At 46.3% G+C, this 23,775-nt stretch overlaps 1 protein-coding gene across 4 annotated transcripts in view; it reads right to left on the bottom strand.

The window, feature by feature from the left end:
* UCK1 (uridine-cytidine kinase 1) overlaps nucleotides 1–23,775 on the bottom strand; it is a 133,153-nt gene that overhangs the window by 2,822 nt on the left and 106,556 nt on the right. Inside the window, exons 1-6 of one of the 4 annotated variants that reach the window (XM_073555954.1) lie at nucleotides 21,900–22,221; nucleotides 18,846–19,005; nucleotides 18,639–18,735; nucleotides 18,301–18,443; nucleotides 1,921–2,015; nucleotides 63–111 (exon numbers count right to left, since the gene is read on the bottom strand). In XM_073555954.1, the coding sequence (XP_073412055.1) occupies nucleotides 63–111; nucleotides 1,921–2,015; nucleotides 18,301–18,443; nucleotides 18,639–18,735; nucleotides 18,846–19,005; nucleotides 21,900–21,989 (634 nt within the window). In that variant the 5' untranslated portion in view covers nucleotides 21,990–22,221. Of the gene's footprint in view, nucleotides 1–62; nucleotides 112–1,920; nucleotides 2,016–2,261; nucleotides 2,653–18,300; nucleotides 18,444–18,638; nucleotides 18,736–18,845; nucleotides 19,006–21,675; nucleotides 21,870–21,899; nucleotides 22,240–23,775 lie in introns of those variants that run through there. The other 3 variants (XM_073555955.1, XR_012222606.1, XM_073555956.1) reach the window with 3 other exon arrangements.

Here is a 23,775-nt window from a genome sequence, read left to right on the forward strand (position 1 = left end):
CCACTACAGGCAGAAAAAAACCCAGGAGCAGCAGCACTGCAAGCATAGAGATCAGTACTCACCCATATTATCCACACCCCGTGGAATGATCACGTCTGCGTACTTCTTAGTCTATTAAAGTAAAAGGATGAAAATACTGATACAATGCAACAAAACCCTGCAGTGATGTACAGCACAGGAGGCTCAATGGCTGCAGCTCTGGGGTCCTGGGTTCAAATTCCACAGAGGGCAAAATCTGCAAGAAATTTGTAAGTTCTTCCCATTTGATCATTATAGCGGCATGTCCCGGGAGAGCATGATCATTATATCTGCATGTCTTGGGAGGGCGTGATAATTATAGCGGCATCTCCCACCATGTCTTAGGAGGCATGACCATTATAGTGCCATGTCCGGGGAGGGCGTGACCATTATAGCGCCATGTCCCGCGGGGCGCGTGACCATTCGTGACCATTATAGCGCCATGTCTCGGGCGGGAGGGAGTGACCATTATAGCGCCATATCCCGGGCGGGACCATTATAGCACAATATCCCGGGTGGGAGGGCGCAACCATTATACTGTAGCTCCATGTCCCGGGTGGGAGGGCGTGACCATTATAGTGCCATTTCCCAGGGGGGGTGACCGTTATAGCGCCATATCCCGGGCGGGAGGGCGTGACCATTATAGCGCCATATCCCGGGCGGGAGGGCGTGACCATTATAGCGCCATATCCCGGGCGGGAGGGCGTGACCATTATAGCGCCATATCCCGGGCGGGAGGGCGTGACCATTATAGCGCCATGTCCCGGGCGGGAGGGCGTGACTATTATAGCGCCATGTCCCGGGCGGGCGTGACCATTATAGCGGCATGCCCCGGGCGGTAGGGAGTGACTATTATAGCGGCATGTCCCGGGCGGGAGGGCGTGACCATTATAGTGCCATGTCCCAGCCGGGAGGGTGGGCGTGACCATTATAGCGCCATGTCTCGGGTGGGAGAGCGTGACAATTATAGCGCCATATCCCGGGCGGGACCATTATAGCACAATATCCCGGGTGGGAGGTCGCAACCATTATACTGTAGCTCCATGGCCCGGGTGGGAGGGCGTGACCATTATAGTGCCATTTCCCAGGGGAGGCGTGACCATTATAGCGCCATATCCCAGGCGGGAGGGCGCGACCATTATAGCTCCCTGTCCCGGGCGTGAGGGCGCGACCATTATAGCGCCATGTTCCGGGCAGGAGGGCGCGACCATTATAGCGCCATGTCCCGGGCGGGAGGGCGCAACCATTATAGCTCCATGTCCCGGGCGGGAGGGGGCGACCATTATAGCGCCATGTTCCGGGCGGGAGGGCGTGACCATTACAGCACCATGTTGTGGGGGGGGTGACCATTATAGCGCCATGTCCCGGGCGGGAGGGCGTGACCATTATAGCGCCATGTCCCGGGCGGGAGGGCGTGACCATTACAGTGCCATGTCCCAGTCGGGAGGGTGTGACCATTAAAGCGCCATGTCCCAGGTGGGGGGCGTGACTATTATAGCGGGTGTGACCATTATAGCGGCATGTCCCGCCCGGGAGAGGGTGTGACCATTATAGCGCCATGTCCCGGGCGGAAGGGCGTGACCATTATAGCGGGTGTGACCATTATAGCGGCATGTCCCGCACGGGAGAGGGCGTGACCATTATAGCGGCATGTCCCGGGCGGGAGGGCGTGACCATTATAGCGGCATTTCCCGGGTGGGAGGGCGTGACCATTATAGCGGCATGTCTCGGGCGGGAGGGCGTGACCATTATAGCGGCATGTCTCGGGTGGGAAGGCGTGACCATTATAGCACCATTTCCCGAGCCGGAGGGTGTGACCATTATAGCGGCATGTCAACAGGCGGGAGGGCGTGATCATTAACTCCAAAAGAGCATAAGTAAAATAAAAGAGAGAAAAATTACCGGGAGGGAGAATTCCTCAAATGCTGGCTTCACAAAGGTTGTGTACTGAGTGAGGATCTGCTCCAACTCCCTCCCCCGCTTCATGTCCCGCAAAACTGGAAAATAATAGAACTATTACACATGTACAGTAATAATTCACTCCCCCCCATGTACAAGTAAATACAGTTGTGTGAATAAGTGTTTGTCCCATTCCTGATTTCCTATTCTTTTGCATGTTTGTCACACTTAAATGTTTCACATTACCAAACAAATGTAAAAGGAAAGAGAACACAAGTAATCACAAGGGAGGGGCGTGGCTATGGAGTGAGAGGGAAAGGACGCTGGACAGGAGAGCTCCTTACCATCCTGTATAATCCTGCAGGCTGGGACCTTTTTCAAAGACATTCGGGGCTGCCTGGCCCCCTCTGGATACCGGGATCCCCCCTGGGCCCCCACAGGAGGACGGTGAGCGGCCGGTGTGTGAGCGGCTGGAGGAGCTGGAGCGGGCGGCTGTTCCCCACGAGGCGGCGGCCATCTTGGGCGCTCGGCCCCTGCTGTAACACCGCTGCTGGTGCAGTGAAGAAGCCGGCTAGCTGGACAAGGGAGGACGCGGTGAGCAGAGGAGCCTTGGAGGACAGGGGTGGACGGCGGGGCCCGCAGGGAGCGGCGGCCATATAGGACACGCGCTCTGCCAGAAGGCGCGCGGTGTCCAGTCTCCAGAGTTGCAGCGTCGCGGGGGCAGCGACCTGTATCCTAAAGGATCGGAGAGGAGTGCGGTGAGTTCCCTGAAAGATGGGCCCTGCATAATTTCCTCTCTCTACTCTAAATCGCTGGCCTGCTGGTGCCATTACAGTGGGGGAATCTGCTCCCCCTCCCATTGCTGCTGTCTCTCTGGGAGTGGGTATCCCTCCCTCTCCCCCCCCTGCCATAGGAGCCTTGGTGACATTCTGTCTTTGTCTACACGAACTCTGCCCCCAGGCTATAACTGATGAGTGTGGCCCCTGCTTTATACATATAAGTGCAACAGGAGAATTTCTGGACTGTATAATTTCAGCTACACAGGGATATTTCGCGGTTCTTAATCATGAATCGGTCTAAGGGATCGACGGCGGCAGAAAAATTGAAGGAATTTGTCAGACCTGACCCCTCTGAGAGCGCACGCTATTTACGGAACACCTCACAATCTCAGTGTAAAAATCGTCCCTCAGGGGGTGGAGAAGAGATTGAACAGGAAGAAATGACCCTTAGCCTGCATCAACTGTTCAGATGCCTGTTTATCTCCCTGACCAGGACATCCCTGACGGAGAAAATAGAGGATGTCTACACTGAGGTGGGGAGACTCCGTCATGATATGCAGGCCATGATGGGGCGCATCACGGAGGTGGAGACAAGAGTGTCCCAGGTGGAAGACACCATTACGCCTATGGAGGCTAAGCTAACTAAGGTAGCGTGATCTATGAACTCCTGGAGGCAAAAAGCGGATGACCTAGAAAACAATGCGTCGGAACAACATCAGTGTCATCGGTCTGCCTGAACGCTCTGAAGGTCAGTACCCTGAGCAATTTCTAGAAGGCTGGCTTAAGACCTCTCTGGGAGATGAATTCTCCTCGGTGTTCGCTGTTGAGAGCCCACAGAGTTCCCACCAAACCTCTGCCTCCGGGGGCCCCGCCTAGACCCTTCCTGGCGCGTCTCCTCAACTGCAAGGATAGAGACACCATTCTGCGCCTCGCACGACAAAAGAGTCCCATCAAGTTCAACGACGCCGTGATTTCAATCTTCCCGGATTTCTCCGTGGAACTTCATAAGCAGCGTGCGCAATTTATCGACATCAAGAAGAGGCTCAGGGAAAAGAACATTGTATATTCCATGATTTATCCAGCTCGGCTTCGGGTTGTCCACGGGGGTTCCTCCGTGTTTTTCACGGATTCGGCGGAGGCTGCCGAGTGGCTGCGGTCCCATAGAGGATACCTGCAAAGGAGTCCTAGAGTATCTATTTTCATCTGGATCCTTTCATTGCGGGTTTAATCGGAGCTCTCCTGGCGGACACCCAGAGATCTATAATACCGGACACTGTGTTCAGTGATGGTATCCCCTTGTTTTTTGATAAAGGAGCGGGACTTTGCTCCTATGTTACTAGGTTTATATTTTGTTGACTTTTTTTCTAAAAGCTTTAGTTTTAGCTTTCAGAGTTACTTAGGTAGAGGTTGCAGCCAATGGAAGTCCTACTATTTGCGTGATGTCTCTGAGTTCTACTTAGGCACCGATACGCAACATACCCAGATAAGTGGAGATGGGTTCTGAATTAATCTGCATGACGTGGAATGTGAGGGGTATCAAAGCACCCCGGAAAAAGCTTAAAGTGTTTTCACAAATTAGGCACTATCACCCTCATATTGTGGCTCTGGTCGAGACCCACTTGACCAGGGATACGGCTCGGAGTGTACAAAAGCCATGGGTTCAATGGTCTATACACGCATTTCACACCAGTTACTCTAGGGGGGGTCTCATTATTAATACACAAAGACGTTAGATGGGAACTCCTGGAGGCCCGGAGAGACTCTGAAGGGCGCTTCATATTTGTGTATGCACTGATCAATTCAAGGAAATATGTTATTCTGTGTGTTTATAATCCCCCTCCAGCTGGTACGTCGATTCTTCAGAAAGCATTGAGTTTTGCTTTAAACTACCCAGACGCAGATGTTAGTTGTATGGGGGATTTTAATTTGGTTATGAATAATTGCCTCGATAGATTGAGACTGGATGACGGGACACAGGGTGGGACCCCAGCAGTGGCTACATCCCAATTATCACAGTTTATAGAAGGTAGTGGATGGTTGGACCTATGGAGAACACGTCACCCAGAAACAAGAGAATATACTTGCCATTCTTCCACTAGGCGTCCCTTATCTCGCATAGATTACATTTTTGGATCTAGTGGTCTGGCGATGTGGGTGGATAGTATTGAACATGGAAGTAGAGGGATTTCAGACCACAGCCCAATCATTCTTAAGCTTAGGTTTGGCCCGCCGGGTGGTAGGATAACATGGAAATTAAACCCTTTCTGGCTGAAATTGATCAAGTCACCCGATAGAACAATTGACCAATTACATATTTTCGTGTCCTCCCACCCCCAACCCCGGAATGTTAATTTATTTTGGGACACCCTTAAGGCGTACTTGAGGGGCTGCCTATCTTCGACAATCTCCTACATCAAGCGGGTGACGTCGGGGAGGATGACGAAATAGAGCAACGATTGAAAGAGTCAGAGGCTGTTTACATATCTAATCAAACTAGTGGTAATAGAGTGGAGTGGTTAACTGCCCAAAGATTATACACTCAACATATAGACTCCAAGTCCAAACGTAAATTATTTTTTACTCGCCAGTCCTACTTTGAGCTAGGGAACCAGTCTAGCAAATTTCTGGCCTATCTGGTGCGGCAGCATAATACAACTAACACAATATTACAGATCCGCAGCTCAGATGGTACAGTGGTGTCCTCGACGGAAGAAATAATGGGATGTTTCCATGATTATTATAGCTCACTGTACAGTTTGAAAAGCGACATTGGTAGCCAGGGGTGGACTATCAGATATAACGTTTCCCACACTAAGTGCCTCTCAGCGGGCCTTTAAGGACGCTGAGTTCATTCTGGAAGAGATAGAAGATGCCATGAGGGATATGGCCTCTGAGAAAGCCCCTGGGCCGGATGGGTTCCCTATTGAGCTGTACAGGAAATACCGGGAGATTTTAGCACCACTTTTACTGTTGGTGTTCCGGGGGATTTGGGGTGGGAGGTCATGCCAGAGTCCTTCTATGAAGCTAATATAATAGTGCTTAAGAAAGAGGGGAAGGACCCTCTGGACTGTGGTTCTTATCGCCCCATATCATTAGTAAATGTGGATTACAATATTTTTACGAAGATCTTGGCAACTAGGCTAAATTCAATTATTTTGGAACTTGTACATCCTGACCAGACTGGCTTTATGCCTGGGAAGAGCACCTCCATTAATATTAGACGGGTTAAATCATTGATTTAATATAGCTCCCTGATGCCAGCCAATAGATGGGCATTGGCGTCGTTGGATGCGGCCAAGGCCTTTGACTCCCTTGAGTGGCCTTTTCTCCACGCATGCTTGCAGAAATACGGTTTTGGAAATAGATTTTTAAAATGGGTTAATACATTATATATGAAACCTAAAGCCCGTGTCATTGTAAATGGTTCCGCTTCCGAGTCCTTTTCTTTGCACAGGGGGACTCGTCAGGGGTGTCCCCTTTCCCCGGGCCTCTTTGCTCTTGCAATAGAGGCTTTGGCAATCCGCATGAGAACTTCTAATATTATGGGTATAGAGATAGCAGATCGGGTAGACACCATAGGCCTATATGCTGATGATATATTTATGGATAGAGCGGAGGAGACGTTGACAGGGGTAATTGCCACTATAAATGAATTCAGTAGATATTCCGGCCTGTATATAAATTGGGAGAAGTTTGCTCTGATGCCTCTTTCTCATGCCCCGGTGCCGCGACTTGGGACTCTCGCTTTGTTGCCTATTGTACCACATTTTAAATATTTGGGTGTTCATATTTCTCAATCTAGCACACTTGATCTACAATTTAATATATATCCATTATTAGAGATGGTTAAAGTCAAATTTGCGATTTGGAGTAAACTCCCGCTTTCTGTAGCTGGACGCATTAAGCTACTTTCACAGTTGCATCGGTACGGGCCCGTCGCAATGCGTCGGGCCGACGTACGTTGTGAAAGATTTGCACAACGGGGGCAGCGGATGCAGTTTTTCAACGCTGCCCCATTGTAATGTCCAGGGAGGAGGGGGGCGGAGTTTCGGCCGAGCATGCGCAGTCGAAAATGGCGGACACGACGCAGAAAAAAACGTTACATGTAACGTTTTTTTCTGCGTCGCGGCCGCCAAAACACGACGCATCCGTCGCACGATGGATGCGACGTGTGGCCATACGTCGCAATGCGTCGCTAATGCAAGTCTATGGAGAAAAAACACATCCTGCGGGCAACTTTGCAGGATGCGTTTTTTCTCCAAAACGGTGCATTGCGACGTACGTCACACGACGCTAGTGTGAAAGTAGCCTTAATCTAATTAAAATGATACTACTCCCTAAGATCAGTTATTTCCTCCAACACAGTGCTGTGGTGGTGCCCAAGTCTTTTTTCACGAACTTAAATTCCCAAATTACATCTTTCATATGGGGGAAAACTAGGCCAAAACTTAAGCTATCCACCCTACAAAGGCCAAAAAGGGGGGGGGGGGTGGCACTACCGGATTTTTTCCTATATTATCTGGCGGGACAGGCAAGGGCTATAAATAAGTGGATGCCTGGTAATCATCTTCCTAATTCTCTAATTCTGAGAGCCATTTGCTTCATGCTGCACATGCTGATTGCCCGCTGGGGTTCTTGGAGATGGAAAAAGTAAAAGTCCCACGTCTGCTGCCCATGCTTCGTCTGGCAAGACTAGTTTGGAGACAGATTAAGAGGGTGGTTGGATTTAGTGATATCATAGCTGAAATGACCTTATGGAATAACAGTTATTTTCCGGCATTGCTTGCCCACCCATCTGCTGAATTCTGGCCTCAGTGCAATGTCTCTACGATAGGGGATATATATGAATGTGGGACACTATTATCGTTTGAACAATTACAAGCTAAGTGCAATGTCCCGAGGTCACAATTCTTCCGATATTTGCAATTAAGATCAGCCATTCAATCGCACATGAGATATGTCGGTATGAATAATGCTATTTCGTCTCTACCCTTGATAGGCATTCTTAAATCACAGGGTCCCCAGGGTCTCCTCTATGTACACACACATGCTAACAGTGGGGACGGAATCTGCCGTATGCTTGGTTAGGGGGAAATGGGAAAGGCTCATCCCTGATACACAGGGAGAGGAGTGGGAGGAAATTTTGGAGTCACCAACTAAGGTGTCTCCGTCAATTAACAATAGAATGATACAACTTTATATCATAAACCAATCATATTTGACTCCGACTCAACTTTTTAAGATGGGCCGTTTCCAATCCTCGGAGTGTCTGAGATGCCATGCACCCGATGCGGATTTTGTTCATATGATTTGGCAATGTCCAATTATAATACATTACTGGAAAGAGGTAATGTCATTATTAACCTCCATGGCGCAGATTACTGTTCCCCTTGAGCCATTGGTTTGTCTGTTTGGGGTGTGGGCTGACGAGACATGGGGACATTATACGGGGATTTTCTTACAGGAGACATTGTTCATGGCACGGAAGGTACTGGCACTGCGGTGGATGGGGGGTTCGGATCCCTCCCTTGGGGCCTGGATAGAATTGGTGAACTCGATTATCCCATATGAGCGTACGCTTTACCCAAACAGAGGGTGCCCGGGTAAATTTGAGAAGATATGGGAGAGGTGGAATTCCTCTCGCCTTACGTTGTAGGACGGAGATATCGCATGATAGAGCGCTAAATATATAGACATAGGCTGCAAATAGTTGTTTTGTAGTAGTAGTAATGTTTTAGAAGTAGGCAGGCTTTATTATTTGAATAATACATAGACTAATGTAAGGCAATTGACAGTATGTTTTATTCAATGCACAGTTGGTATACACACGCTGTTTGACATTGATGCTCTGTGATATGTATGTGTGTTACATGACATTTTCATTGCTGTCAGTTTGCATATTGTATATCCTGCCTTTGGTTCAATAAACGAATTTAAAAAACAAGTAATCACAAGATGGAGTTTCTAAATGAAGGTCTTTATTATTAAGGGAAAAAGAAATCCAAACCTACAGGCTCTGTGTGAAAAAGTGATAGAACAACACCACCACTGTTTTAAAACATAAATTAACTGTTTTTGCAGATCTTGGGGAATCAGGGTTTACATTCTCTAGCTACACCCAGGCCTGATTACTGCCACACCTTTTCTCCATCAAGAAATCAGTTTTATAGCAACTGTGTCATAGCTTTACCACGACAGAGAGGTGCCAGAAGACCGGAGCGTCTGATTTCTCCTACTCCTGCACTGATTAGAAGCACTTCACCATCATATTAAACTGTGCAAGTTTATTTTAACAGTGCAGAGGTTAATCTGCACTGTTGAGAGCTCCTGGAGAATTTAGGCTCTCAGCGGTACAGTTAGCCACTCCCATCTCCTAAACTGGGTCCTGGCTAGCACTCATTGTCAGATGGCTTATGCTGCATGGCTGGAGGTTGTTGTTGGTTATTATTGGGGGAAAGTGTTTGGTGAATTTATCTGTGACTGTTGCTAATTTTTGAGTGTGTAATAATTCGCTTTCTTTTCCTACTTTGATTTAACTCCATCCTCCACTCCCCGGTGTTTTCCTCTGTTGTGTGTGTGTGTATTTGTATGATTGGTACTTTTTGTTACTCCTGTTTGTAATAACAAGGTAATAACCTTGTTAGTCTGGTTGGTGTAGTAGGGTATACTACTACTCTCCTCTTCCCTGGGTGGTGGAAGGGGACAGACTGAGGGTGGATTTCGGAGCTAAGGCAAGGTACGAGGCCTCATCATCTTCACCATTAGAAGTAACCCAGGGAACAGGGCAAGCTAGGGAGCCCCTAGCGTTAGGAACAGGAAAGAAGCCCCTGTTCCCGGGATACCCGACAACAGAGTTGTGTCATTAGCACTGACAAAACCATTTTTTTTTTATCCACTTTGGATCCAATCACTGCTCTGACAGGGCAGCATCTCAGCCTGGAGGTGGCAGTTCTACGCACTGTCATTTTGCAAGACCCTAGCAAATCAGGTTTGGAAACAGTGACTCCCAGGCAACCCTTACTGGAGCCCAAGATCGCTTTGCCTGACAGTTTCTCTGGAGGTCATGACAAGTTTGTGGTTTTCAGGGAGGCCTGTAAACTATCAGTCAGGTTACATCTTGGTTCCTCAGGAACTGAGGAGCAACGAGTGGGAATAATCTCTCTCCTTCAGTGACCCCCAAGCATGGGCATTCTCTATCTCCTGTCTCACTCCCAGTTGCTCCAGACGGTGGAGGAATTTTTTCTGGCAATGGGTCATATATGATAATCCTGACCACGTCTCCTTGTCCATACCACGTCAGCTTCAGCAGAGGAGTATTGCTCTGAGTTTCAGTGGTGGTCCACTGACACTAAGTGGAATAACCATGCACGCCGTAGCCAGTTCTTTGAAGACCTATCAGTAAGGGTGAAGGATGCCTTAGCACTGAATGAGACTCCAGTCTCACTTGAGGCGACCATGTCTCTGGCTATCTGGGTGGATCGCCGTCTTCGCCAGAGACATACACCCCAATGTGTGGGTTTTTCTGGTCCAAGGGAAACCTGGTCTGAGTCATGAGGAACCTATGCAGTAGGTGCAGCAACTCATTCTGGAAATCAGTCTGTTTGGTTCAGAGGGAGAGTGTTTTTACTTCTGTAGAAAGAGCCATTTCGTGGGCACATGTCCTTCCCTATCTCACTGTAAACAACCGCCAGAAAACTAATGAGCCTGGGTTGCAGGGAGGTTAGCAACCCAGGTGTACATATCTCCTTCATGGGTAGGACACAATTTTTTTTCTGCCTGCTGAAATCCATCTGGGCAAAAATAAGGTGGTTGTTTCTGCCTTTCTGGACAGTGGGGTTGGGGTTTAACTTGAACGACGCTAGGTTCATCCAGGGTCTCAATCCACATACACTGTCCAGACCTATACCCATAATTGCCATCAAATCCGCACCCTTGCGACAGGGGTATTTTGCTCACACCGTGCGAGAGTTACATCTTTAGGTAGGGGCCATGCACATTGAGGTGATAAACTGTTATGTGATAGAGGGTCTGCCTTCACCTGTGGTTCTTGTACTTCCTTGGCTCACTCTGCACAACCCTGTGGTAGATTGGCAGACTCGGGATGTAGTAAAGTGAAGAGAGTATGATCAAGGACGCTGCTTGGGCACCCGGCTTGCAAGGGTGGGTACCCAGTCTGTGTCTAAATACCTGTCGGACTTTGGGGAAGTTTTCTGAGAGCAGGGATGCCAAGAGTTTTCTCCCCATTGTCTTTATGATTGTGTTGTTAATCTTGTCCCTTGGGCCAACTGCAAAAGAGCAGACTATATAATTTCGCTGGTCCAGATAGGTAAGCCATAAAGGACTATATCACGGAAAGTTTGACAAATTGTCATATCATGCCATCCCCATTGCTGCGGAGTTTTTCTTTGTAAAGAAGAAAGATGAGGGATTACGTCCTTGCCTAGTTTTTCATTAACTCAATGAGATCACGATTCGGGATCCGTATCCACTCGCTCTCATCCTGGACCTCTTTAATCAGTTTGTAGGAGCAAAATGGTTTTCTAAACTGGATCTCAGGGGGCCGTATAATCTCATTCGTATTAAATAGGAGGATGAGTAGAAAACAGCTTTCAATCCGCCTGAGGGACAATATGAGAACCTTGTGATACCATTTGGGTTGACTAATGCTCCCGCCATATTTCAGCACTTTGTAAATGACATCTTTTGTCACCTGGTAGCTAGATTTGTGGTAATCTATTTTGATGACATATTAATTTATTCACTTGACCTTGAGTCACATCAGGTACATGTCAGGCAGGTCTAACAGATAATCAGAGACAATAAATTATTGTCAAACCAGAGAAATGTATGTTCTCGGTTGAGGAGATCCCTTTTCTAGGATATGTGTCATCGTACACTGATTTTCGCATGGATCTGGCAAAAGTCCAGGCGGTATTGGATTGGGATCGTCCTGATTATTTAAAGGCATTACAATGGTTTTTGGGTTTCGCCAACTACTACCGTAAGTTCATCAAAAACTTTTCGGTAATGGCCAAATCTCTGACGGATATGACCAGAAAAGGGACAGACTTTTCCAAGTGGTTCAGTCCGGCAAGAGAGGCATTCAATACCTTGAAGGAGTATTTTGCATCTGCGCCAATTCTCATACAGCCTGACGTCACTCAGCCTTTTATTGTAGAAGTTGATGCGTCTGAAGTGGGCAGTTCGTCCGGATATGGTAATCACGAATCATAAGAATCTCGTATATCTGGAGTCTGCGAAACGAGTAACGCCTCGATAGGCTAGGCAAGATGGGCATTGTTCTTCAACAGGTTTAACTTTTTTGTTACACACAGGCTGGGAAACAAGAGCATTAAGGGGGATGCCTTATCTTGTTAGTTTTCCTGGGGGTGGAGATAATTGTGAACTGGTTCCTCTACTACAATAAGGGGTGGTTATTGCATCTATATGCTGCGATCTTGGGAAAGAGGTTGTTGAGGCTCAGGGGAACGCCCCTGTTGCCTGTCCGTTAGGTAAACGGTTTGTGCCTGTGAATCTCTGTCTGAGAGTTCTTAGTGAACATCATGATTCAGCTTTGGCTGGACATTCCGGTAATAAAGCCACCACAGATCTTCTTACTCAGCGTTTTAGGTCATCAGGGGTACATTAAGATGTCCGGGAGTATGTGGCCGCCTGCAGTGTCTGTGTGCATTTCAAAACTTCTCATACTTGTCCGTCTGGGTCTCTCCAACCATTGGCAATTCCCAGTAGACACATGTTGGCAGGTAATTCTGTAACTTTGGTGGTGGTGGAAAGATTCAGTAAAATTTTATTGCGCTACCCGCTTTACGGAACACTAAGAATTTGGCGCAGATTTTCATCAATTAGATTGTAACATTACATTAGATAGTGTCTGACCAGGGGGTGGCGTTTATTTCTAAATTTTGGAGGGCATTTTGTCCTCGTTTGGGGATCCATATGTTGTTCTCTTCACCCCCAGTCTATTGGACAAACTGAACGGATTAAAGAGAATCTTAAGACTTATCTTAGGTGTTTTGTGGCGGAGAATCCGGAGGATTGGGTTACCTACTAACCTCTAGCTTAATTTACGGTAAGTAATCGTGGTCATGAATCTACTGTAAATCCATATTTTTGGGGGCATACAGGCTTCATCCTTATTTCAGCTCATTTAATAGGAATCGTTCTTCTGAAATACCTGAAGAACGATTTTCATCATCAGTTACGTCTGTGTGGCAAGGGGTTCTTGATAATTTGAGGAACATGGAGTCTAAATATAAGAGTGAGGCTGATGTGAGACGTTTGTTGGGTCCGGACCTGTGTGGGTGATTTGGTGTGGTTGTCCTCAAGGAACATTAAGTTGAAGGTTCCCGCTTGGAAACTAGGTCCCAGGTTCATCGGTCCTTTATAAGATTGTGACCGTCGTCAATCCCACAGCATTCTGCCTTTCTGCCCACTTTTAGGATCCATAAAGTGTTTCATCGATCTCTACTCAAAAAATATATTGCATCCTCTGGACCATCACTGCTACTGCCATCTCTAGTCATTGTGGATGGCAATATGAAATTTCAAGTAGCCAAGATCGTTGATTCTTGCTTAGTTCGTCGGTCGATTTAGTATCTGGTACACAGGAATGGATAAGATCCTGAAGAGAGGATGTGGGTACCGGCATCTGACGTCCGTGCGGCCAAACTTATTTGGTCTTTTCACGTGGCAGACCCTGATAAAAAACGGTTCTGAGGTTCCGGAGGGCCCTTGTAGAAGGGAGGTACTGTCATGGGATTACCGCGACAGAGAGGAGCCAGAAGACCACAGCATCTGATTTCTCCTGCACTGATATAAGCACTTCACCTTCATATAAAAATGATATATGTTTCTTTTAGCAGTCCAGGGGTTAATCTGCTCAGTTGAGATCTCTCAGCTGTGCACTGTTAGCCACTACCATCTCCTATATAAACTGAGTCCTGGCTAGCACTCATTGTCAGAGGATAGCTCATGCAGCAAGGCTGGAGGTTTTGATGGTTACTATAGGAGAAGGCTGTTGGTGGATTTATCTGTGACTGTTGCTAGGTTTTGAGTGTGTGATAATTCGCTTTCTTCTTCTACTTTGGTTTAACTCCATTTTCCACTCCCCACGGTTTACCTCTGTTGTGTGTGTATATTTGTAGGATTGGTATTTTCCTTTATCCCTGTTTATATTACCTTGATAGTCTGGTTTAAGTATTACAGTACACTACTCCTCCCCTCTTCCCTAGGTGGGGGAATGGTACAGAGGGTGGCTTCAGGAGCTAAGGCAAGGTACGTGGCCACAGCGTATTCACCATCAGAAGTAATTCAGGGAAAAGGGCGAGCTAGGGTGCCCCTAGCAATAGGGATAGTGAAGGAGCACCTGGTCCTTGGACACTCGACAAGCGTTGTGACAACCTGCCTGACAAAGTGAAGTAGAAAACCAAAAGATCCTCAAAGGCTAGACATCATTCCGCAATCCAAAGAAATTCTGGAACAAAGGGGAAACAAAGTAATTGAGATCTATCAGTCTGGAAAAGGTTATAAAGCCATTACTAAAGCTTTGGAACTCCAGCAAACCACAGTGAGAGCTATTATCTACAAATAGCGAAAACATGGAACAGTGGTGAACCTTCCCGGGAGGGGCCGGCCAGCCAAAATTACCCCAAGAGCGCAGCGACAAATACTCCAAGAGGTCAGAAGAGACCCCACTACATCCAAAGAACTTCAGGCCTCACTTGCCTCAGCTAAGGTCAGTGTTCCTGACTCCATCATAAGAAAGACTGGGCAAAAATGGTCTGCATGGCAGACTTCAAAGCCTAAAACCACTGCTGAGCATTAACAACATAAACACTTGTCTTAGTTTTGCAAGAAAACATCTTGGTGATCCCCAACACTTTTGGGAAAATACTCTGTGGACTGACGAGACAAAAGTTAAACTTTCTGGAAGGTGTATGTCCCATTAGTGTAGTGACGCGCTTCCAGCGCAAGCATGTTAAGTGCCACTGTCAGAGATTGACAGAGGTGCTTACCATGTTAACAGCCGCAGATGAATCATGATTTGACCTGCGGCTGTTAGGGGCACATGTCAGCTAATGAAATCAGCTGACGTGCCGGAAAAGTTGCGGGCTCATCGCCGGAGCTCAGCAAACAGGGGGAGCCCACCTTAGACATACCCGCACATCTAAGATTGGAAAGGGGTTAATGTTCAGGTATCAATGAATTCAATTTGTATCTTTTTCATCACCTTTGATGGAGAGAATATCATGTGGATAGTGTCAAATATTGTATCCTGACATTATAAGGGGCCCTTTAGGATATGTATCCACTTTGTAAGATACATGTCCAAAAGGACGGGGACAAACACTTATTCACACAACTGTATACTGTAATACTGTCAGACAAAGCCAGCATAAATCATCTGACTAATAAGATCCACTGCCCGAAGACTTGTCGTGCAGCAAAAAAAAAAAACAGAAGCAAAGGCAAAAATCCAAAATCAGGTTTTTCTATTAAAGGCCATGTCTTTATTAACAGAAAACCGAAAAAGGAATGGACACCTGAGCTATGTACAACACACAGTAATTTTTATTATTACAAAATTAAATCACAGAGTTCAAAATAAATTCAATATTGGCAAAAAACAAGATTAAAACAAGTCTGACCAGATATATTAATCGTGGCTTCAAAAAGACCATATAAAAAATTCAAAATACAAAGTAAATCCTAAGTGCTAAATGTAAAATAATATAATCCAATAATTGATACATAAACTGCGAGTGCCTCAATCACATAACCAGTAAATAGTATACATACCCACAGTCAAGGGACAAACAGTAATACAGACACGAGAAATCAACTAAAGATACTAATGTTAGTGGTAAAGTAAGTAATGATAAAAGTCAGACTCAAAAGTGCATAGTGCCTAAACATATGAACAAGATATATATCCACAATCAAATGACAAATGATAGTATGGGCAGGATGCAGAGTTTAAAGCAGAGTCAAACATAAAGTGCATAGTGCCTTAGCATATGGACAGGGTAATAAATCCAGTCAAGTGACAGACAATAGTATGAGTACTAAGCTATGAACTGTACCCTCAATAGGCCAGACAATTAAAAATGCATAGGAAGAAAGAGACATGGAGGATGGGAGACCCCAACGCACGTTTCACTAATGTTTCTTCAGGGGGCGTGGCTTTAATAACAGACACTGATTCCACTCACTGATTCCAAGATTGTAGACACCTGTGATGCTAATTAGTGGACACACCGTGATGTAACATGTCCCTTTTGTCACATTATTTGCAGGGGTACCATCATTTTTGTCCAGGCCTACTTCAAGAATTTTATTTTTTTAAAAATCTGTGGAAGCATGGTTGAAAAGCAATGTCTGACTTTCATTTGTTCACTATCATAGATTTGTTTTAGTAATTATTACTTTTGTTAGATTCAAGTTATTTCTGTGACCATTGTGGGTTTTTCTGTCATTAAACAAGGGGTACCAACAATTTTGACCACGTGTGTACAAGAATATAACTACTATAATACTGCCCCTATGTACAAGAATATAACTACTATAATACTGTCCCCTATGTACAAGATTATAACTACTACAGTACTGACCCTGTGTACAAGAATATAACTACTATAATACTGCCCCTATGTACAAGAATATAACTACTATAATACTGCTCCTATGTACAAGATTATAACTACTACAGTACTGACCCTGTGTACAAGAATACAACTACTATACTACTGCTCCCTATGTAAAGAATACAACTACTATAATACTGCCCCTATGTACAAGAATATAACTACTATAATACTGCCCCTATGTACAAGAATATAACTACTATAATACTGCTCCCTATGTACAAGAATACAATTACTATAATACTGCTCCTATGTACAAGAATAGAATATAACTACTATAATACTGCTCCTATGTACAAGAATATAACTACTATAATACTGTCCCCTATGTACAAGAATATACCTACTATAATACTGCCCCTATATACAGGAATATAACTACTATAGTACTGCCCCTATGTATAAGAATATAACTACTATAATACTGTCCCCTATGTACAAGAATATAACTACTATAATACTGTCCCCTATGTACAAGAATATAACTACTATAATACTGTCCCCTATGTACAAGAATATAACTACTATAATACTGCCCCTATGTACAAGAATATAACTACTATAATACTGCCCCTATGTACAAGAATATAACTACTATAATACTGTCCCTATGTACAAGAATATAACTACTATAATACTGCTCCCTATGTACAAGAATACAATTACTATAATACTGCTCCTATGTACAAGAATAGAATATAACTACTAAAATACTGCCTCCTATGTACAAGAATGTAGCTACTATAATACTGTCCCCTATGTACAAAAACATAACTACTATAATACTGCCCTTATGTACAAGAATGATATACAAGAATAGAATATAACTACTAAAATACTGCCTCCTATGTACAAGAATGTAGCTACCATAATACTGTCCCCTATGTACAAGAATATAACTACTATAATACTGCCTCCTATGTACAAGTATACAACTACTATAATACTGCCCCCTATGTACAAGAATATAACTACTATAATACTGCCCCATGTACAAGAATACAACTACTATAATACTGTCCCATGTACAAGAATACAACTACTATAATACTGTCCCTATGTACAAGAATACAACTACTATAATACTGTCCCTATGTACAAGAATACAACTACTATAATACTGTCCCTATGTACAAGAATACAACTACTATAATACTGTCCCTATGTACAAGAATATAACTACTATAACACTGCCCCTAAGTACAAGAATATAACTACTATAACACTGCCCCTAAGTACAAGAATATGACTACTATAATACTGCTCCATGTACAAGAATACAACTACTATAATACTGTCCCATGTACAAGAATATAACTACTATAATACTGTCCCTATGTACAAGAATATAACTACTATAATACTGTCCCTATGTACAAGAATACAACTACTATAATACTGTCCTACTTTCCCTATGTACAAGAATACAACTACTATAATACTGCCCCTAGGTCCAAGAATATATCTATTATAATATTGCCCCTAAGTACAAGACTATAACTACTATAATACTGCCCCCTATGTACAAGAATATAACTACTATAATACTTCCCCTATGTACAAGAATATAACTACTATAATACTGTCCCTATGTACAAGAATATAACTATAATACTGCCCTCTATGCACAAGAATATAACTACTATAATACTGCCTCCTATGTACAAGAATATAACTACTATAATACTGCCCCATGTACAAGAATATAACTACTATAATACTGCCCCCTATGTACAAAAATATAACTACTATAATTAGCAAAAATGTAAACAATAGGTGAAGTATTTTTTTCCACATTGTATTATATCAGGTGATGAATTTGGGATAAGTATGGCCATTAGGATGATTTGTTACATGCGGAGGGAACTCCACCAGCTCATGTTGCCCATGTATCAACAAAGCCAGTGTGGTCTCACCCTATATCCAGTGATGCCACTTACCCCTCCGTGACAACCTGACATCTGAATCTGTGTCCACAAACAGCTTCAGGTGGAACATGTCCCTGATCTCCTGGTTGTAGAAAGCCAGAATCCCCTCAAACAGCAGCACGTCAGCAGGGTAGACAGTCGTGGTCTCTGGTAACCTTGAGCAGAAGCAGAATATACATCACAAGAGAAGGATGGTTTAATACCACGGTGGACCACAAGGTGGTGCTTACTAGACAATTACACCACTGAATGGCCCCATGATAACACTGAGCTGTCACAGGGCATCAAATGTTTTTATGGGCAGACAGCAATGTCTGCCCCGATACCAGACTATACTGGGGGCATCTCACCTGGAGTGAGTGACAAAGTCATACAAGGGGACGTCCACACTCTGCCCCTCCAGGATCCTGGTGAGCGTCCTGTACATCAGATCATTGTCAAATGCATCTAAAAAGAGAAGGGGCACTATGGTCACATGGTGGATGAAGCAAGGGGCCCAGAAAAGTGCCCAGAGGGTCCGGGGATGTGCCCCTCACCAACCACTAGGACCCACTCACCAGGATGATCGAAATTGTACTGCCCCTTAAGGGCTCGTGCTTTCTGCTCAATGGTCAGCACCTTGTAGAAACGGTCCTGGCTGAGTATCACCACCTTCCTCTGCTTCTGGTCGACCTCGTTCTGTCCCAGCAGCTCCATGATCTTCTCACAGACTGTGGACTGGAAAAAGGGAGACATGGCACTGAAAGAAAGGGAACACACCCTGCCTACATTGACCACCATGTGTCTGCTCCCAGTGATAAGACACTGTGCCGCCACCTGGTGGCCAAAATACATCACACTCCTGAGCATCCAGAAATAGTACTGCTGTACGCCAGGGGGGGGCGCAAAGCAGGAGCTCAATTAATCCATCTCCATGATACTATTGCTCCAGAGCAGTGACATATTAAAGGGAATCTGTCACCCCTTTTTTCGAATATGATCTGCCGGCACCGACATCTGTGGCTTATCTGCAGCATTCTGTAATGCTGTAGATAAGCCCCCCATGTAACCTGAAAGATAAGAAAAAAAGAGTTAGATTATACTCACCCGGGGGTCCAGTCCGGCGCCTCCCATCTTCATACGATGCCGTCCTCTTCTTTCCTTCCGGTCGTGGCTCCTGCACAGGCGCACTGCTCAGCCCTGTTGAGAGCAGAATGCTGCAGTGCGCAGGCGCCGGACCTCTTTTGGTGCCTGCGCACTGCAGTACTCTGCTCTCAACAGGGCTGAGCAGTGCGCCTGTGCAGGAGCCACGACCGGAAGGAAAGAAGAGGACGGCATCGTATGAAGATGTGAGGCGCCGGACCGGACCCCCGGGTGAGTATAATCTAAAGGGGGTTTTACACTAAGCGATATCGCTAGCAATATCGCTAAAACGTCACTGGTTTTGTGACGTAATAGCGATATCGCTATGTGATACTTACCAGCGACCGGCTCCCCCGCTGTCCATCGCTGATCGCGCGAGAATGTCCGGCTCCATTTCTCGTCGGGCGCTTCCTGCTGAGACTTCCTGCTGTGACGACGAGCGACGCGTGGAGGCGGGCGGGAGGACGTCAGGATCGCTGTGTGTGAATGGTAAGTATCGTCCGCTGCGTCGCTGCTGCATCGCTGTGAGATCTTTCTGTATGAAAGCTCACTAGCGATCATTTAGCGATGCACCAGCGATCCTGACCGGGTCGGATCGCTGGTCGGATCGCTGGTGCATCGCTAAATGTAAAAGGGCCTTAACTCTTTTTTTCTTATCTTTCAGGTTACATCGGGAGCTTATCTACAGCATTACAGAATGCTGCAGATAAGCCACAGATGTCGGTGCCGGCAGATCATATTCGAAAAAAGGGGTGACAGATTCCCTTTAACAGAGGTCAATGTGAGCAGCAGGCAAAATCTCACCCTTCCTGGCCCCATATCTCACCAACATGTACTGCACCTGCAACATCGCAGGGCATCCTGCCACATTATCCCCACTCAATTCATCCACACAGTGTGTTAAAGGGGGCGCTCCAAACTATAGTGAGCGTTCTCCTCTAGTAATAAAACCACAACCAAAATGTGTCTCTGAGAATACAGAGCGCCACATTCCCTATACTTAACTGCCACAGTAGAGCGTTCACGGCATCATACGAACAGCACCTAGTGAGCGGACAAATAAAGGCAGCTCCCCCTAGTGGTGACTGCAGACAGAATCTTATCCTGTATCTATGTATACAGGGCACTCCCCCTAGTGGTGGCTGCAGACAGAATCTTATCATGTATCTCTGTATACAGGGAGCTCCCCCTAGTGGTGACTGCAGACAGAATCTTATCCTGTATCTATGTATAAAGGGCACTCCCCCTAGTGGTGGCTGCAGACAGAATCTTATCATGTATCTCTGTATACAGGGAGCTCCCCCTAGTGGTGGCTGCAGACAGAATCTTATGTATCTCCATACAGGGAGCTCCCCCTAGTGGTGGCTGCAGACAGGATCTTATCATGTATCTCTGTATACAGGGAGCTCCCCCTAGTGGTGACTGCAGACAGAATCTTATCATGTGTCTCTCTATACAGGGAGCTCCCCCTAGTGGTGGCTGCAGACAGAATCTTATCCTGTATCTATGTATACAGGGCACTCCCCCTAGTGGTGACTGCAGACAGAATCTTATGTATCTCTATACAAGGAGCTCCCCCTAGTGGTGGCTGCACACAGAATCTTATCATGTATCTCTGTATACAGGGTGCTCCCCCTAGTGGTGGCTGCACACAGAATCTTATCATGTATCTCTGTATACAGGGTGCTCCCCCTAGTGGTGGCTGCACACAGAATCTTATCATGTATCTCTGTATACAGGGCACTCCCCCTAGTGGTGGCTGCAACCAGAATGTTATCATGTATCTCTATATACAGTGAGCTCCCCCTAGTGGTGGCTGCAGACAGAATCTTATGCATCTCTGTATACAGGGTGCTCCCCCTAGTGGTGGCTGCACACAGAATCTTATCATGTATCTCTGTATACAGGGCGCTCCCCCTAGTGGTGGCTGCAACCAGAATGTTATCATGTATCTCTATATACAGTGAGCTCCCCCTAGTGGTGGCTGCAGACAGAATCTTATGCATCTCTGTATACAGGGAGCTCCTCCTAGTGGTGGCTGCAGCCAGAATATTATCATGTATCTCTGTATACATGGCGCTCCCCTAGTGGTAGTAGCAGACAGAATGTTATCATGTATCTCTATATACAGTGAGCTCCCCCTAGTGGTGGTCATTGAGATGGAAGCTTCTTCCTCTTCACCTCAGGAGTTGCTCCTGCTTTGCTTCTCTGTATTTTCTTTCTCTTGGAAGCTAAAATTTGGGGGGTTGTTTCCTGCTTCTTTACCTTTTCTTGCATTGTAAAATGTGCTTGAGTAGATAGCAGCACAAGGACAGCAAGTAAAGCGGCACCTGCAATGAGCTCTTCACATCTCTGCTGCCTGGTCCATGCGATAGGCGGCGCTGTAGGCACGTACTACACAAATACAGGGGGTCGCGGCTGTCAGTCGCGGCTAATGGAGAAGAAGCTGCGCCCACCCCGTGATGGTAGTCGCCGCTCCTCGCTCTCACCTTGCCGCTGGCCGTGCCGCCGCTCACTCCGATGAGGAAGGGTCGTTGGTGTCCACGCTCCGGAGTCTCGGGGCTCCCTGCTGATGCCATGGTAAGGTCAACAAACTACAGGGATGCGGCAGAGACTACAATTCCCAGGAGCACTCGGGGTGAGAACGGCCATGAGCAGGCGCACGGCACGTACCGCACAGCATGCTGGGAACTACAGCGCAGGTCATGTGACAGGCACTGGGCGCAGGACACGTGACGTAGGGGCCGGACGGGCCTTTCCTGAAACATTTCCTGCAGATACTGTAACTATAGAAGAAAGAATTAAACCGTAAATAAACCAGACTGAGGTGCTGCTGCATCCCTACAAGACCTCCTGTACTGCCTGATATTGGGGGGCTGTAGCCCCTACTGTATATAAACCAGACTGAGGTGCTGCTGTATCCCTACAAGACCTTCTGTAATGCCCGATATTGGGGGTCTTTAGCCCCTACCGTAAATAAACCAGACTGAGGTGCTGCTGTATCCCTACAAGAAGACCTCCTGTACTGCCTGATATTGGGGGTCTGTAGCCCCTATCGTAAATAAACCAGACTGAGGTGCTGCTGTATCCCTACAAGACCTCCTGTACTGCCTGATATTGGGGGGCTGTAGCCCCTACTGTATATAAACCAGACTGAGGTGCTACTGTATCCCTACAAGACCTTCTGTAATGCCTGATATTGGGGGTCTGTAGCCCCTACTGTAAATAAACCAGACTGAGGTGCTGCTGTATCCCTACAAGAAGACCTCCTGTACTGCCCAATATTGGGGGGCTGTAGCCCCTACTGTAAATAAACCAGACTGAGGTGCTGCTGTATCCCTACAAGAAGACCTCCTGTACTGCCCGATATTGGGGGTCTGTAGCCCCTACCGTAAATAAACCAGACTGAGGTGCTGCTGTATCCCTACAAGAAGACCTCCTGTAATGCCCAATATTGGGGGTCTGTAGACCCTACTGTATATAAGCCAGACTGAGGTGCTGCTGTATCCCTACAAGACCTCCTGTACTGCCCGATATTGGGGGTCTTTAGCCCCTACTGTAAATAAACCAGACTGAGGTGCTGCTGTATCCCTACAAGACCTCCTGTAATGCCCGATATTGGGGGTTTGTAGCCCCTACCGTAAATAAACCAGACTGAGGTGCTGCTGTATCCCTACAAGAAGACCTCCTGTACTGCCCGATATTGGGGGTCTGTAGCCCCTACCGTAAATAAACCAGACTGAGGTGCTGCTGTATCCCTACAAGAAGACCTCCTGTACTGCCCGATATTGGGGGTCTGTAGCCCCTACCGTAAATAAAGCAGACTAAGGTGGTGCTGTATCCCTACAAGAAGACCTCCTGTAATGCCCGATATTAGGGGTCTGTAGCCCCTACTGTAAATAAACCAGACTGAGGTGCTGCTGTATCCCTACAAGACCTCCTGTACTGCCCGATATTGGGGGTCTTTAGCCCCTACTGTAAATAAACCAGACTGAGGTGCTGCTGTATCCCTACAAGACCTCCTGTAATGCCCGATATTGGGGGTTTGTAGCCCCTACCGTAAATAAACCAGACTAAGGTGCTGCTGTATCCCTACAAGACCTCCTGTACTGCCTGATATTGGGGGGCTGTAGCCCCTATCGTAAATAAACCAGACTGAGGTGCTGCTGTATCCCTACAAGAAGACCTGCTGTACTGCCTGATATTGGGGGTCTGTAGCCCCAACTGTAAATAAACCAGACTGACGTGCTGCTGTATCCCTACAAGAAGACCCTCTGTACTGCCCGATATTGGGGGGGCTGTAGCCCCTACTGTATATAAACCAGACTGAGGTGCTACTGCATCCCTACAAGAAGACCTCCTGTA

Source organism: Dendrobates tinctorius, unplaced genomic scaffold, assembly GCF_039654945.1.
Source record: "Dendrobates tinctorius isolate UK_male_01 unplaced genomic scaffold, ASM3965494v1 ptg000231l, whole genome shotgun sequence".
Taxonomy (NCBI): domain Eukaryota; kingdom Metazoa; phylum Chordata; class Amphibia; order Anura; family Dendrobatidae; genus Dendrobates; species Dendrobates tinctorius.